Here is a 16,695-nt window from a genome sequence, read left to right on the forward strand (position 1 = left end):
GTGTTACTAACACACGAAAGCACGTTGGTGTCTTAAAAAAAGCCCTTTAGTGACGAAACTGGACTTCCGTAATGTCATTTAAAAATGATTTTTGTAAAAATATCGTGAGGAAGAAAATGCCACAAAGCGGTAGGCAAAACTGAGTACTTTCTCTCTTACGCCCAGAACTATTTGTTTACAAAGTTTTGGTGACTGTTATCACGTATGCGAAGAAATCTGCTCTGAATATTTAACCCTGAATCTAGCCTCTCTATTTAAACAACGTTTTTAAGAAGATAATAGAAACGGGGAGAGGGAACCATGTGAAATTGCCCAGTGCATTTGCACACACCTAAGTGCTATGGCAAGCAGAACGCATTGAACATGTTGCTTTGAAGTTGGAAAATTCAATAGACCATTCGATTATATTAGGGTGAAAAAGTTTGATTTTGTCTCTACTCTTCGGTCAGGCTTCGACACATACTTGATGGCGAATTATCTGCTTTCGCGTAGCTTTTCGTCAAAAAACAATTAAGTCCTGGTTAACTATGCAACTTGAACTTTTTGGAAATACGGTAACTTTCTGACTTTAGTTGTTTTGACTACTCTAAAGTTTAGCCATCTTGGTCATGGCCATATCTGGTTAATCATTTATTTCAAGGTTACCTTAACAAAAGAACTGCCCCAAGACGTTCTGGTTCCATTCATAAGATGACAATCCAAACTTGGTGGTATAAACGCTTCAGTAAATTCTTGAAAGCTCTCATTGTACTAATGACAACTGACATAAATGATGAGAACAGCCTGGGCGGAGGGGGTCGCCGATGTAACAAACGTCCCAGAAAAGAGGGGAAACGCGGGAATTTAAAGCAAGTGAATAATTAATTGATTGTAAGTCAATGATTGATTTATTTAATGATATAAGCAGCCTTTTGACCTGTAAAAATCGAATCACCCAATCATACGCGCGCTTTTTTGTTATTGAACAAAAGAGGCTTGATACAATCTAACGCCACGTAAAGTTGCTTAATTATTCCATCCACCTAAGAAAATCCTAACCTAGAAAAGGTGCCTTTTTTGGAAACGACTATAAGGTCTTGGATGCTGCTATAGTACTGCAAGAATGGCGGGGCTGCCATCAATAATTTTAGTATTTCTCACCTTCCTTAGTGTTTACCTCTATGGGATAAACGGAAGACCAAACAATTTGGAAGATGTGTCTGCAGCCGAGAATCGAATAACCTTCGAAGGGAACAACTTCATAAAAAAATCAAAAACAAAAAGTGGCGAGCAGGAAAAAGGTAGGTCTTAAAAAAAAGGAACTTTGAATACTTCTCTTCCATAGCCTTTTTTGATTTCCATGAGTTTCTCCTTAGCTTTAAAATTAACTAGATCCAATAACAATTATTTCATAGCCCTGATCACAGAGGTTTTTCCTGTAATGTTGTTTTTAAGCAAAAATCATCACACGCAATAGTTCAATTCCCCTAATTAAACGGATTTTTGAGAAATTCATAGTTTCCTTTGACTTATTTAGTTTTGTTGATTATCCGTTTACCTGTTATCTGAGTCTCCTTTCTTTGTTTGTTATTTCAATACGAAGTAAAAAATCGTTCTATCAACATGCTTATTTTTTGCTTACATCTTTTTGTTGCAACTCAGACGAAAGCAGATCTGCCTTCTATTAGGTGCTAAATTTATTTTGAAGTTTAGACGAATAGATTCATGGCAAATCAAAGGTAATTCGAAAAAATATTTTTTGTTAACAAATAACACATTCAACTGCTTCATTGAATACACTAGCCACCCGCGATAATGTGTCTTCCAAACAAAGATGACAGGTTGGCATTTAGCTGACTGGTTGAGTGGTTCTTTATAATCTGCCTTACGAACTGTCTTTATTGTGAAAGCAACATGCATGCTCCATCAAGCGACCTCACATAAAATTTGGTTGATTTCCGACACTTAAATCTCTGCGCGTGCAACTAACTGATGAAGAGAAAACTTTGTCGATATGTCCCAAAGGTATTCTAGCTTTGTACTTTAAGCTTCTTTTACAAAGGTTTAAAAGAACAGGGGAGTAATTACTACTGTCAATCTTACGTTGACATTTTATCAACGATGCCATTTCCCTGTTAGGAGTATTTAATAAAAAAATAAGACACTTACCTCGTTATATACATATTTCTTTTTGCCAGGCCGGAATTCGCACAGGGGAAATAAAAAGCAAGTCATTGATGCGTTTCATCTTGGTCCTTACCATCACGGCCATCCTTGGGGCACCATGTCTCATTGGCCTGGGTATCACTGGGGAGGTGGGCATCATGGCGGGTGGACCGGATACCCAATTCTTGGAGGATGGCATAGATCTCATATCTCTAAAAAGGGAAGTAAACCGTCAGCACACAAGTCAGCTTTAAAGCGCCAAATGTTGTCTGCGTATGCTTACCCTATGGCTGGGGCAGTCTACCCGTACCTAGGGTTTGCCGCAGTCCCGTTTACCCCCGCACCCTTTGCCTGGGGATATGGCATGTACCGTTCAAGTATTCCAGAGGTAATATCACAAGGATTTACCAGGTCTTCCGTGAAAGGTCCTACTGCAAACAAAAGATGGTGGCCCGGATACATGGGAGGATGGGGAGGATGGGGCATAGGAAATTCAGGTTACCCAGGGTGGGGGCCGTTGGGTGACGACATTTGGGGACGTAGTTTTGATCTTGCTGACCCTGGTCATGGATGGGGCGTTGACATTGGTGGTACTTACCATCCGTTTCTGCGAGCTGAGATTCCCGGGAGAAACAACGACAAAGAAAATAAAGCAGACAAGCGTTGGTGGCCTGGATACATGGGTGGCTGGGGAGGATGGGGTTTAGGTAATACTGGTTATCCAGGATGGGGGCCTTTGGGAGCTGATTTAGCTCATGGGTTCAATCCCTATGGCTATGGTCACGGATTAGGTCACTTCGGGTATGGATATGGATTGGGGCCTTACGGATTTGGTCATGGATTTGGTTTAGGATATGGTTACAGTCATGGTTTGGGGCTTGGTTACCGTAGGGATACTTCTGGCAAAAAGGGAGCAAAAGCGGAAGAAGGCCCCAAACGGCAATTTATACACGGACCATATGGAGCGCTTGACTACCCGTGGGATGACTATGGATTCGGATTTCCATATGGACCATACGGAAGTTTTGGCTCCCCTTTCCTTGGTCATGGAGCGTACGTTCCCTATCCAGAAGCACTTTACGGGGGTTATCCTCAGCGGGGCTATGGTGCGTACCCCTTTTTCAACAGTTTCCATATGGGTCACAACTTTTACAAATCAAACATCCCAAGCAAAGACTCTAAAAAGGTGAGAAAGGAGCGCAAAAAAGAAGAAGGAGCCATAGGACGCCACCTTGTCCATAACTTTCATCCAGGAAGATATGGATGGGGAGGAGCTTTATATCCTGGTCATGGCTATCACAGCGTCTTTCCTTTACTCGGAGCTTTCACCTACGGCGGTCTCTATGGGGGTTATTATGGCCCTTATGGACCTCCCCGAGGTGCATTTGGCCCATATCATAGGTCCAAGGTCCCTGATTCACCAGAAAATGCCAATAGTAGACAAGTAGTTAACTATCACCCTGGCTGCTATGGATGGGGTGGGTGTATGTACCCAGGTTGTGGTTGCATCGGTGGATGGAAATGGCCAGTACCTTGCCACTTCCTCCACCACTCTCACCATTGTGTCCCTTGCTGGACGCGTTCTAATTCTCCAAAAGCGCAGAATGTCAAAGAGGAAAAAGGGAAAGTCAGACAGGATATTTTTGGGCCTGACAGTGATGTTAAGGATCCCACAACAAGTCCTCATTTGGAGGGTGCTGAATTGCTACATCAAGAGATGCAAAGTCTGGCCATGGGATATCCTGGCATTGAGAAAATACAAACACCTATGGGTGAAAGTAATCCAGCGCCACAGGAATATGCCAATCAAGAAAATGAGAACAACCAAGCACCTGAAGAAACGCCTTCTGATGAAACAGCTGGGGAAAATACAGCCCAAGCCACGCCAGAAGTAGCCACTGTAGTCGCTGGGCAGGAGGGTATGGGGGCAACAGAAAATCCAAATGACTTGGGATCGATGCTTGGAAGCGTAGAGACTGGTCCGCAGCAACAATCCACAAATGATATTATGTCCAGTTTTAATATGAATCCTTCTGAGGGAGAAATGCAAGCGGACTCATTTGGCGATACTGGTAAGCTGTCTCTGTGCTAATCGTCACATTCCTTTATAGATTAAAGGCTTTGCACTCTTCGAGCTCCTTCCTGATGATTCGCCACTGCTTGGGTTTACGAGTTGAGCAAACAAGCTTTATGGTTTATGAGCTGTTTTTTTTTATCTAGATACCCACTGCGTCCTTTTTATCATTTTTAACCTGGCAAGCTGAATATCGGCTATTAATGAATTGCCCTTGCCTTGAGAGTTCTTAATATCTAGAAAAATTTGGTCTCGGAAGAAATATATATTATACTTTGTCAAATTTTGTCTCAAAGGGGAACAAGGCAAATAACAGTCTTCTTAGTGGCAGTGAATTGTTACAATGGTTTGCTCCTCGTTCGCTACATTCCGTTTTTATTTTAAAGTCACTTCCATAGTATAACTCGTGTAGCCAGATTTCTTGCTCGTCCCCATTTAGTGGTGTAGATTTTTTTTCGAGTATCAATAAAATATTTAAAGATCTCCGATATTTACTCTTTCCTTTTAAGGAAATCCCAACGTTCCAAGTATGTATGGCCAAGAAAGTGATGGACAAACCACCGAAGGTGCATCACGCCGAGCTGATATTCCAAGTATGGACGACAGGGCAGTGATTAAGAAGCAAGCAGTGTCATATCCTTACAATTACTTCTACCCCGGTTACATGATGCCTCATAGCGTCACTCCTTATTTGCATTACACGCCAGTCAATTATGTAAGAACTATTTTCATCATTGTCCCTACCCTCAAACCATGGTCTAACTAACTCGGTTGTAGAGAATCACGACAACTGTTGTATTAGACATTTTGCAAAGTATTTTACCTTTCACATACTAGTTAGCTATTTGCACTATGTCTGAATTTGCTGCACATCACCCACCCTTTCAATCAACGACATCGTCGACCTTGGGTCGCAATGAATGGAGCTGCAACTATTTTTTTCACTCTCTTATCATCAATCGGCAGTTTTCTATTTTCTGCCTGGTTTGGCTGGGGATTCCCTATGCTGTTAAGCTTATTTTCAGAACAACGTCAGAGAGTTACCCATAGCTGCTCCAATTTTTTCGACCATTTCGTCGTTTATTTCATATTATTTAGGCCTATTTGGGTCATTTGGCTTTCCTACTCTTATCATACCTGTCTGGACGCTTGTAGCTTTCCCCGACCAAGTATCTATATCCTTGCGTTCTATTTATCTCCTCCTGTAGGTCGCTGCTCAGCACATGATGACTTATCCAACATCCTATCCCGTGGTGCACCCTTATTCTATGGCAGGTCCACAACTACTAAATCATCGTTCACATTCAATTCACGTGGGTGCACCTGATGTTAACATCGATGTTCACACGACAAGGGAGCACGTGGCTCGGCACTCAGAGAAGCAAGTAAGGAAGTACTTGATGTGTATGTTGTCATTTCCAGTGCTTTATTATTACACTAAATTACCTGGCCATTCTATAACACCAATTAAAAATAGTATCTTCAGGGTTATTCTAAATAGTTGTTCATTATGATCCGTCAAATCAAAACAGAATAAAAAAGGTACATATGCCACGTGAGACCTCTTTTGTCTTTTTTTTTTTAAATGGCATGTCTCCGTGTTCCTTGTTACTCTTACTGGCCATGATAGCTTCTTCATCTGATAAACAATCCAATAAAACACAAGATTAGCTACCTTCATCCTGTTAAAAACTCTCCAGAACAGTTCAGTAAATTTGTTCTCTCATTCTTCCTGTGAATACGAATTAAGTTCTTAAGTTCTTAAGGCAGCGTGCCTGTATTTCTCATGCCGAATAAAATACAGTTGTTTCAGATTTTTTTCTCCTGTTTCTTTTCAGAAAACGAGAAAGCTTAAACAAATGATGGGAGATTTTTCCAGGAAACTAAAAGGCAAAAACAGCAAGTCGTCAAGAAGAAAGCGGGTGCACAAAAGGCAGATATCTTCCATCGTCTCACCTCCAATCATAAATCGGCCCATGGGATTTCCACCTTCACAGCTTAGGTCTCATAATTAAGATAATTCCTGAGTTAAAAAGACTTACCTAACCTAACTAACTCATAAAATTGGTAATCAGATATTAATTGCAAACGTGAATCACAACTAATACTAACTTCAGTAAGATGCATTTTTGAAAAGTGTTTTAACACTCTACTTTAGTCTTGATTAAATTATGAAGTAATGAATGATTTTCTCAAAAACGACAAAAACGATATAACTATAACATTTAAATGAAGGGAAATACTATATAAATGAAGAGATAAAGCTCGGCTCAAAGTGACAACAACATACTGAGAGACACAACATTTCAAAGAAGCATTCGAAATCATGTTTGTGTAATTTTGTAAAGAAATGAAATGCTATTAAAATGCCTATAAGACCGATGCTTTTTGTCGTAAAAGTGTCTTATCAATTAAGTATAGAGGATTGCACGTAAATGTTTTCGATAGGGGCATGATAGTTTGGCATTTTATCATTCACTGAGGTGCATGTTCAAATTTGAAGCATGACTATATGAGCTATGTTTAGCAGTATTTATATTATACATCTTGCGAGAAAGGAGTGGCTCATGTCATTCTTAGTCGAAAACATTTACATATATATATTCTCTAGTGTCAGAGACTAAGAGACCTAAATGTTCAAGAACCATCATTCATTTCGTGCAAAGATGCCGCCCCTGAAAAAACCTACCTTGACCTCCAGAACCGGTGACGAATGCGTCATTCCTCTTCTCGCAATTAATACGCATGCTCTGTTTGAGTCAAATGTTATTAGGATGCATTTTAAATTTCAGCAATGTAAACTTGGTATTCTTTTTTGTTAGAAACTTTTAACCGAATTTAATCAACCACATGGATTTCACTTACCTTCCGAATTGTAATGAGGGAATTTTCAACAATGAAATTGAGATACTTTTGAAACAGTTTCAAGAAATAAATTTCTTACCCTTTCTCTCTTTTTCAAGTCAAAACTGGATTTAAAGGGGCTATGTTACGGATGCCTAATTCCTTGCGGGGTTAATATTGCCAAAAAATGCGTCTTTATTCACGAATGGACTTGACGTTAGCGAGGAATTTACTTGTAGATGACAAAAGCACAGCTTCGCATTAAACAAATATCTCCTCGAAAGCATGACATCAAATTAAACGTTTCCATCAACAAAAATGAATTTTGAAAACAAGTTTTCAAAGTCCGTTTTTTTTCTTCAAATTTGTCCATCAGTGCCTTCTTTTGTGTTTGTTGTGTTATTCATAACTTCTTTTATTGTTTTGAGCCGTTAATTTTAATGTTTTACTCAATTTGGTGGCAGTATATTGTTTGAATTTTGCTAAATTTGGTGACACAGCTCCTTTAACTCAATATTATTTTTTATAAAATCATTCTGATCCTGATTCCGGACGTTTTGTGATTGTAGATACCCGGTTACAAATACTCCAGGCCTCTTGGAACAAAGGTAAGCTGCTTCTACTTCTTTCCCCTCTTGAAATGAATGATGGTTCTCTTTTTCACCAGTATCTAGCAAACTAGCAAAATTCAGAGCTGTTATTTGAAACAATAACGATGAAACTGAAAATTACTCTGAGTTGACATTTTTAGTGCTAATTTCACTGATTATCAGCCCCTAGTTAAAGAATGAGGAACAGCGCGAGGTAAACAAAAAGTACTTTGAACCTCGTTGCTCTTTTGCTCGTAACCAGATGGGAGCATATCGAGGGTGATTAAGGTTTGAAACTCGTTGAAAAGAAAAAAAGAGTTAGCTTTTCAAGGGATGAAAATGAAGTAATTAGTATCTCTACTCTACCATTGTTGGTGGAATAGAGATACTAACAAGTGCAATGCCGCTCAATGGTTCAAAATCTACATGTATTCGTTATTTTACCAGGTTTTATAAAATAGAATGACGTAACCCAAAGGAGAGACTGAACATGGCCCTTAACCCCCCACCCCACGGCCCCACTCTCCACCACTTATTTTTGGCAAACTGATGGGGTGTTTATTAATAAGCAAAGAATACTAACACCATATATTTTTTCAGAGATATTAAAGGGAGCGCCACTTGTGTGTTAAAATCGTGAGCCCTACGATCTTAAAACATCTTAGGAATTATCTCTGATCTAAAGACCCAAAGGTTCTGAAGCGTTAGCTCAAAATGTGTCTTCCTGAGAATTAGGCATCTTCAAACATGTCCCAAATCCCATATCTCTAACAGTACAACCAAATGTTATGCAAGCATTGGCCTTAGTAAATCGTTTGAGCCACAAGACAACACAGTTCTTGGTGTGGTCTGGGCATGTTTGAAAGTTCATGTAGGCATAAATAGTTAGTGGGATAAGAATTGAGAAAAAAAAAAAATATTGGCCCCTTCAATCAACTTTGGCCTTTGCTGGTGTTACCTAAAACGGTGTCTAAAAGACAAAATTATTATCTCTCAGGATGTATTCATTTCCGCAACAATCGCTTGTACAAACACAACCTTTTGCAATGAATGCCATCGCCCGCTCTGGCCTTCCCTCTGTGCCTTCCCCAGCCTTGGGATCACCTGCAATGGGGATTGCAGCTCTCCGTAATCCTCAGATGAGGCCTGCATATAATCCTTCTCAGATGGGTTTCTCACGTCAATTGTCGAGCATCACTGGTATTAGTCTGCCGTTATCTGTCCAACCTGGAATGGGCATAGTAGGTAGGAAATGAGTAAGGAAATGAGAAGACGGCGATCTCAGTAGCAGATTACTGAAATGATTGAATGTTTGACGTATTAACTCGCTAATTTTTACAGCCAAAATGAGGGTCTGGCGCTGACTTCTGACTTATAATAATTTAATGCTTGGGGAATTGTTGACGCCAGCACACCAATGCAAGGTTGATCAATCTGGCGGTTCAGGTGGTTTAATGTTGACAAACCTGTGAATGACAAACTATACGTTTGTGCTCCTTTTTCCTTGCACGGAAGGAGTCTTAAAGCTCGATAACACATGATGACTAAGAAATAAATGAGTAAGAGGGGAACGAATGAACGTGAATGAGTCATCGAATAATCTTAAAGAACGGTAGACGAATGGATGAAGTTAAGTAGAAAGGGAAGAAGGAAGAAAAGAAGGAACGAACTAGCGAGAGAGTGAATGGATGGATGAATGAATGAATGAATGAATGGATGATTGATTGATTGATTGATTGATTGAATGAATGAAAGGATTGATGAATTGATAAAATTAACGAATTACCGAATTAATGACGGCCACGACTTTCCCTTTATTTAGGAATGGCTTCACGAAAGAAACGATCTCCGTCACGGAAACTTTCTAAGAAGAGCAAGAAGGCTACAAAGCGTCAATTCCTGGCTGGTTTACCTCAGTCCCCTCAACTAGCGGGATTTCTTCCGTTTGGTGCAGGTGCTGGTTTACCAACATTTCCCACAATTCCTTCCCCACAGATGGCTTTCGGGTCGACTGCTGGAGCAACTGCGTTTCCGGCCAAGCTACCTCAGCCTGGCTTACCAGCTTTGAGAATGGGATCCTTTCCAGGGGAAAATATACCGGGAATAGCACCGTTTAGTGCATTTCCTTCTCTTCCAAGTAATCCATTCGTCAAGGAACCTGAAATGCAGAATATGAACTTTTTTAGAAACGCTGCTGGTAGCCAGTGGTCCCCGAGTCCTGCCTTAAGAGGAGGAATGGGAGGTATAATATCGTCTCTCTATTTAATTATAAAAGTATCATGATATTACCTGTAGGAAGGCCCTTTTTATAAAAAAAAAATGTAAATTGCGGGAGTCATCGCTTTATAGTAGTAAACTCTAAAAGGGTACTTGAGAGAGGTGGTGACGAGTCTGGACGGTTATGGACCGCCACAGGAGCCCATCATATTGATGGGCTCCTGGCCACGAAGCCCATCATATATGAATTCTGATGGAGGAGGACTTTGAGGGTCCGTTCTTATTTTCTTTCTTTTGTTCAATGCAAAGCCTGTAAAATTACTTTTTAGTGTTAGCAATTTGCGTATCTCTCTATTGTCCATCTGGCTAGTAAATCGAGTGACTGAACCTTTGAAGCTAATATGTACACTAAGTAACATATTTATATAAAGTGAAGCAGTCTGTGTAAGATTTGTGGTTATATATCGCGAATGTCCTTAAAAGTACACTACAATTTCGTTCTAGCTTAAACTAAAGTTTAATTGCGACACTGATAACATTTACTTAGAAACAATGCTGCCCCAACTATATATAAAGGGAAGTTTTTCTGGATCTCTTGAACGTCTATCAAATATCATGAAATCGTTGATTGACTGATTGACTGATTAATACATTGACTGATTGCTTGATTGACTGATAGATTAATGAATTAATTATTAATTATAACTGTATGAAATTAAAACAAATATCTGTTTTGTTTTGTTTTTTTTCCAGGTGGACTTCTTCAAAGCTTTGATGGAAACTCAAGGCCTTCAGTGCCAGAAATGGGACAAGGTGGTGGTGCAGAGCCCTTTCAAATGAATGGAATTAACGAAGGTTTGTTTCTCCTTTTTAATCAGCTATTAAATTGTAATGATGGTAATGGTGATGATGAGGAGAAGGATGAAAGTGAGGATGAGGATGAAAATTAGTTTAATGATGAAGGTGGTGGTGATGGTAGTGGTGGTGGTGGTGGCGGCGATAGTAGTGGGGGTGGTGGTATTGGTGGTGGGGGTGGTTTTGGTGGCGGTGATGTTTTCCAAAGATAAAAAAAAAACGTTGCTAATGAACGATAACTTTGCTTCCCACAGAGCAGTTAGCTGGTTTTAATCCATCAAGTATGGCATTTGGAGAACAGCCAAGGCCGTCGCCTATGTTTTCCGAAGAGGGACGCACATCTCAGGGGCAAGGCGGACTGTTCTCAATGGGGCCCCAAAAAGAGATAGCTTCGTTCTTCGATCAGTTACCTACAGGTGGTGGAATTATTGAATCAAACAATGTAAGCAAATTTCACTGTAAGTGCTCACTAACGTCTCCCAACATTTTATGACGTGCGCACGTATGAACGGATTTGCTTGCAACATCAGATGAATGTTATCACGTCGTAAAAATTGATGTCAACATCTGTGAGACTGACAAAAGGGCCATGCGGATGCTAATGATGAAATAACAGCAATATTTGAGTTTTTCCTCTTTCATGTCTTCCACATTTCCTTTTCAGTTTAACATGCAATCAGGTCTGACAGCATTGAAAAAGTCTTCAGTTCCAACCAAGAAACACCAGAAAGGGAAAAACGTGAAATGAAGAAGATAGCTTGCTCTATAGTAAGGGGAATTCTATAGCTCTATGGTTACATTTGTAAAAAAAAAAACTTACCGGTAATCGCGGTTTTAGTTCTAGAGTTTAAGCCGGTATGAGTATTACTAGCTCTTGGGTGTAGTACTAAAGCAAACTCGACCTACAGTAGAATTTTTTTGATTCGCGTCAGACTTTCCAATTCTTTCCGAAATTTTCATCATTTTCATTCATCGTTTTGACAGCCAACTCAGAAGCCTAAAAATAGCATAACTGCTGCCGCCCCTACCGTCAAATATTGGCATTATTACCAAGGCACGAGAGTAGCTTGAAAACGAGAAACTAACTGACTCCCTAAGTAAGCTGCGAAGACCGTCTGTCTAGAAGTCAAGAGCCAAGAGAATGCTTGAAATTTATTTTCCACACGGTTCTTACAGAGAACAGTGATAAGAACTGAGTGAATGCATGAACATGCTATTTTGAATTTCGGCTCCGGTGAGCACTCTTGCATCAGCTGTTGCATAACTTGGCTTAGGGGGAAAACAACTTTGAAGAAACTGTCCTCCCGTAGCCGTAGAAAATAGTAGAGACCCTGAAGAACTAAATGCACACCCACTTAAAAAATCCTGTGATTTTAACACTGATACATGCTAATAATATTCCCCGGATTTTGTTTTACACAGTAGGAAACCTAATCGAGTATTATATACCTTCGTTTCCATTAAAGGAGCGTGTTTGAAGCGAACATCCAACCTGCTGGCTACAGGAGGAACTGAAGCAATCTCACAAGAATGACAACAAAGTTTGTTCAAATGAAGATATGCGCCCCAAGGACGGCCAAGTTAAACTAAATCAATTGCTGAGTTAAACTTCCAGACCATAAGAACTACATGAAAAAATAATAAAAGTTTCGATCGATTACAAGCAGAGTATATTTACGCGTCTAATTCAAGGCTACCGTTATAAAAGTTTTCAATGAACATAAGAAGCTCCTGACTCGGTTTGAAATTTTTATTTATTTCAATTCTTTTATATTAAGAAACTTGAAACTCAAATGAACAGATGTTCTTGTAAGAAAACAATAAAGAATGGTTTCTGTGTATGGACATTCTCAATTAAGTTGTTGTGTTAAAAATACTTGTAAAAATTTTAAAACAAGTGTTTTCCGTGATTTCCTGTACCTATAGTCTTTAATTCACCGTTGTGCGCCTTCGTGACGTAATACAAATGATCTTAAAGAAACCGAACAAAAAGCTGCCGTAATCCCACCTAATAACTAACAATAGTCCTCGCACGAAAAGACGACACAGCTTAGAATAGGTTGTTGTGCTATCAACAGCCACTTAATTACATCACTCGCCTCGGCTGGATGACAAATGGTGAGCTTCAAAAACAACTGCTTTTTGCTGTAAGATCACCAAAATGGACGACATTCGTTTGACCATTGAAAATGGACACGCAACAGATCGGACGCATAATGACCAAGTTAGATAGACGTTAGGGATGGTAGACTCCAAAAAAGGAAAACTGATGATGATGATAATGATGATGATGATGATGATGATGATGATGATGAGGATGATGAAGATCATGATGACATTGAACTCATCCCCAGGACCCCAAGGGTCATCGGCTGGTCCGTGAGAGGAAGAAACGTTATAAAAGGAAATAACAATCTGAAGCGACATGGAAGACCTTCTCAAAGGCAAGGCCCATTTTCAGCAGCGAGGCCGATAACTGCAGAATATACAGTATCTTGATATCGTGCGAACTTTATTACAGTGCGCATTGCACCCTAGGCGCCTTAGGAAATGGAATGTCTTGAGAGGGTTGGCAGAAGGGCGGGCGTAAAAATCTCGGATGTTGAGGAAAAATTAACTTGCTTCCGATCAATTTCTTTCTTGACCAATCAGGTCAATAAATAGAGTTAAATACCATCAACTGACGTGACACAACTCACTTTGACTCTGAAGATGACTACCGCACGGGTTGTCGAAACGTCAGTCACTGTTAAAAATAACAGTCTTATTCAGGATTACGTTCATCGGGACGATCATACTCAACCTTCTTATGATCAATTTCTTATCGACCAAAATTTAGCTTGATACCGACAACTTTTTATTAACCAGGATAATAACAATTAAAAAGCAATTGATCCCTCTATTTCTAAACTTTTGTGTTCACATATTTCTTGCATCTTGTGTGTTATAGGACTTATAGGGATCTGTTTTCTTTCACCTAATTTTCATTCAGCTCTTTAATTATTTATACTAAGCAAAGAGCACGTATTGGGTGGGGAGAGGGTACAAAGGTTCGTTGTCGTTGTTAAACGTCAACATGGAGCCGATATACGGGCTTTCCACAAGTTGCTCGATATTTTCCAAAAAGTTTCCCTTAATTTCTCAAAACGTTTCTCAAAAATTGTTTAAAAAAGAGTCAAAAGTTGCTTTTTGTAACGAAAGCTGCTCAAACGTTGCTCGAAAAAACAAAAACTTTTCTTGGTGCTCTTCCTATATTTGATTTGATGGTAAAATATGCAAATTTTACAACAAGTTTAAGATTTCTAAGTATTTTTGTGCAAGTAAAGACTACGCGTCAATATTAATATTAATCTTGTGAAAATTTTAGTATGTGCCAATAAAATTGTTGAATTACCTTCTGCGTCCACCATTTTGAATCTTCTTTGAAAACCCGTCATTTCACAGTACAATAAAAAACAGTTAGGCCTACAACGTAGCTCCACCTTTAATCAAGGAACCAGAAAAAGATTTTGCACTCTAAAGGGTTTGGGGGGAGGAGGCTTTGGAAATTTGTGCGTACCTCTAGAAAAATGCTGGTAACGCCCCCGAAAGCTGCTTCGATATCTCAGAATTAGTAGAAAATTAGAAATATCTCAGAATGCTAAAAGTTGCTCGAAATATGAGAAGTTGCCATAAAGTTGCCGAACAACTTGAGGAAAGCCCTAGATTTGACCTCAGAAGCCGTCCCAAAAATAGCCTGCGCCGCAGACGAAACTAAATTCTGGTTAACTCCGTCTTCGCAGCTCCGAAATCCTTGTTTTGGGCCACCAACTGTGTACCAAGATTTGAGTGCGCGCCATGATAATTGACCTGTTCCGAAAATACCATTGTCGATTTGCCAATCAAGATGAAAGGAAATTCGAAACGCTCTTCTAACGATTCGATGAGTCCGCTGGGGTCCCAGAACAAGGACTACTTCCCAGGCGTTAGTTACTATGGCTCCAAAAAGTTCGGAATAGCTCCGTGCGAAGCCTGGAACTAGTATACTAACGATGCATGTTAATCTATGTTAATGTATGCACGGGTCAGCGTCTTCCAAGAAGGACCACCCCTGTGAAATTCACAGCATCTCGAGCCAATATTTTGCTCTTTCCTTGTGAGAAAGATGGCAACAGAAGGAAAAGTTAGTAAAGTCTTGAAGTATGTGCTCTTTGCCTTCAACCTGTTGTACTGGGTAAGTCGAGGAAATGGTGCCGAATGTTTACAATGTATAAGCTTATTTTGGAGGTAGATGGCTAACGTAATTTAGCTGGAGTTCAATTGAAATTTTCCCATTTTCCTCACATGCGCAATTGTCAACAGTTTTCTCCCTCAAGGTTCCTTGAAGCTATCGAGAAGAAATGAAAATGTTTCAGTTGCGTTTATCTCTTGAAGAAACCATTTCAATGTCTGTAATCGGATTTGCGGGGTCGAAACAATTATTTACAAAGCACTTCAAATTCAAACCTCACTCGCGCTTCAAATAATTCCTTCTTATCAAATGTTTCTTTTGCTATCATCAGGTGTTTTGTATTTTATGTTCACACCAGGCGAATGATAAACTTGTGAGCTTGCATGTTCATTGTTATTCTAGATGATAATACCTTGTTACATGTTTTGTGGTTTTGGGAAGCAGATTTGATTCCCATGTTAATATTCTACTTGTGCGAGCTTATTATTATTTTTCTTCGGTCTGTTTTAGTTTAAATAAGCTCTTAACAAACTCGTGCTACCCGAGATAAGCTGACCTCTTACTTTACATTTTGTAGAATTTTTCAGTTCTTAATCTACTTCTACGGTTTGGTTTTAGCATCATGTTTAGACCTATGGCATATTATGTTCAATATTGAGGACAATACATTCTATATGTCAAGTTCTAAAAATGCCTTTCACATTACCTGTTCACCTAACTTCTGGGTTATTTTGGATCATTTTGGGCCATTGAAACTGTAATATGGCAGTCTCTTCTTGACATTAATTTTCTTGGAGGAAAGAAAATTTAAAATGCTTTTTATCAATACTTTCCTCTTGTATAAATTATTGTACTGTAGTGCCATCTCTGTTGATTGATAATGGTATTACAGTGAGATACAGTTTATGAAGACTGTGGTAGAACTCAATTTATAAAATAACTATGATAGTACATGCTTTTTCTATTGCGTAAACACAAACCTCATTTCAAATATATTTTGGTCTCTTGGCAATTTTTTATTATGGGTTTCCATTGACCCTTTAAATCCCAAAGGTAACCAACATTAATTTTCTTCTAAGAATATCAATACATAACAAACACTCAAAAAAAGCTCCATCAAGTAGTGCAGGACAAAACGATTTCCTTGCTGGGCAAGTAACTTTTAAAGCCACTTGACCAGTGGGCAAGGATCTAGGCAAGTCATCCTCTAATAAAATCATTAACTAAGATGATCAAGAAGTGGCCTTGGGCAAGCAAAATGTGAGAGCTGCTTGCCCAAAGGACAAGCTGGAATTCAAGATTTTTTTTTTTCAAGCCCTGGTAAAAAATAAGGGTAGCACAGCGTGCAAAGAAAGTAGTGTCTGATAGCCCGGGGCTAGTGGATTTTGTTTTGGGGCTAGTGAATTCTGTTCTTAACTTGCCCAACAGGCAAGTGATGTTTTTTGAGGAACTCGAATAAAAGAAGAACTGTGAAATCAATTCTGCTCTTCAAAAAGCTTTTGGGGCTAGTTGAAATGACGTCTGGGCTAGTAAATGTTAGCTTCAGCTTGCCCAAATGGCAAGCTGTAAGAATGATTTTCTTTGCACCCTGTAGCATGAGAATTAATGAAGTGATCACGTAAGGAAAAATGTTTCATCTTTTAACAAATTCTCTCAACTATTTTTTTAAGGAAATGTATGGAGATAAGTCTGGAGAAATTGTATGTGGATTTTGAGGCTAAGAGGTTAAAGAGTACATGATGCACATGTTATTCACTAAG

The 16,695-nt window shown here is 39.3% G+C and overlaps 1 protein-coding gene and 1 pseudogene across 1 annotated transcript in view; both read left to right on the top strand.

Annotated features, from left to right (window-relative positions):
* The first annotated feature begins 991 nt into the window (after nt 1-991).
* Nucleotides 992-11,482, top strand: LOC140933495 (uncharacterized; annotated as a pseudogene).
* Nucleotides 11,483-14,781: 3,299 nt separating this feature from the next.
* Nucleotides 14,782-16,695, top strand: part of LOC140933488 (tetraspanin-33-like) — a 17,563-nt gene continuing 15,649 nt past the window's right edge. Inside the window, exon 1 of the mRNA XM_073383064.1 lies at nt 14,782-14,938. Within this exon, the coding sequence (XP_073239165.1) occupies nt 14,870-14,938 (69 nt within the window). The 5' untranslated portion in view covers nt 14,782-14,869. The remainder of the gene's footprint in view (nt 14,939-16,695) is intronic.

This window comes from Porites lutea, chromosome 4 (assembly GCF_958299795.1).
Source record: "Porites lutea chromosome 4, jaPorLute2.1, whole genome shotgun sequence".
Lineage (NCBI taxonomy): Eukaryota > Metazoa > Cnidaria > Anthozoa > Scleractinia > Poritidae > Porites > Porites lutea.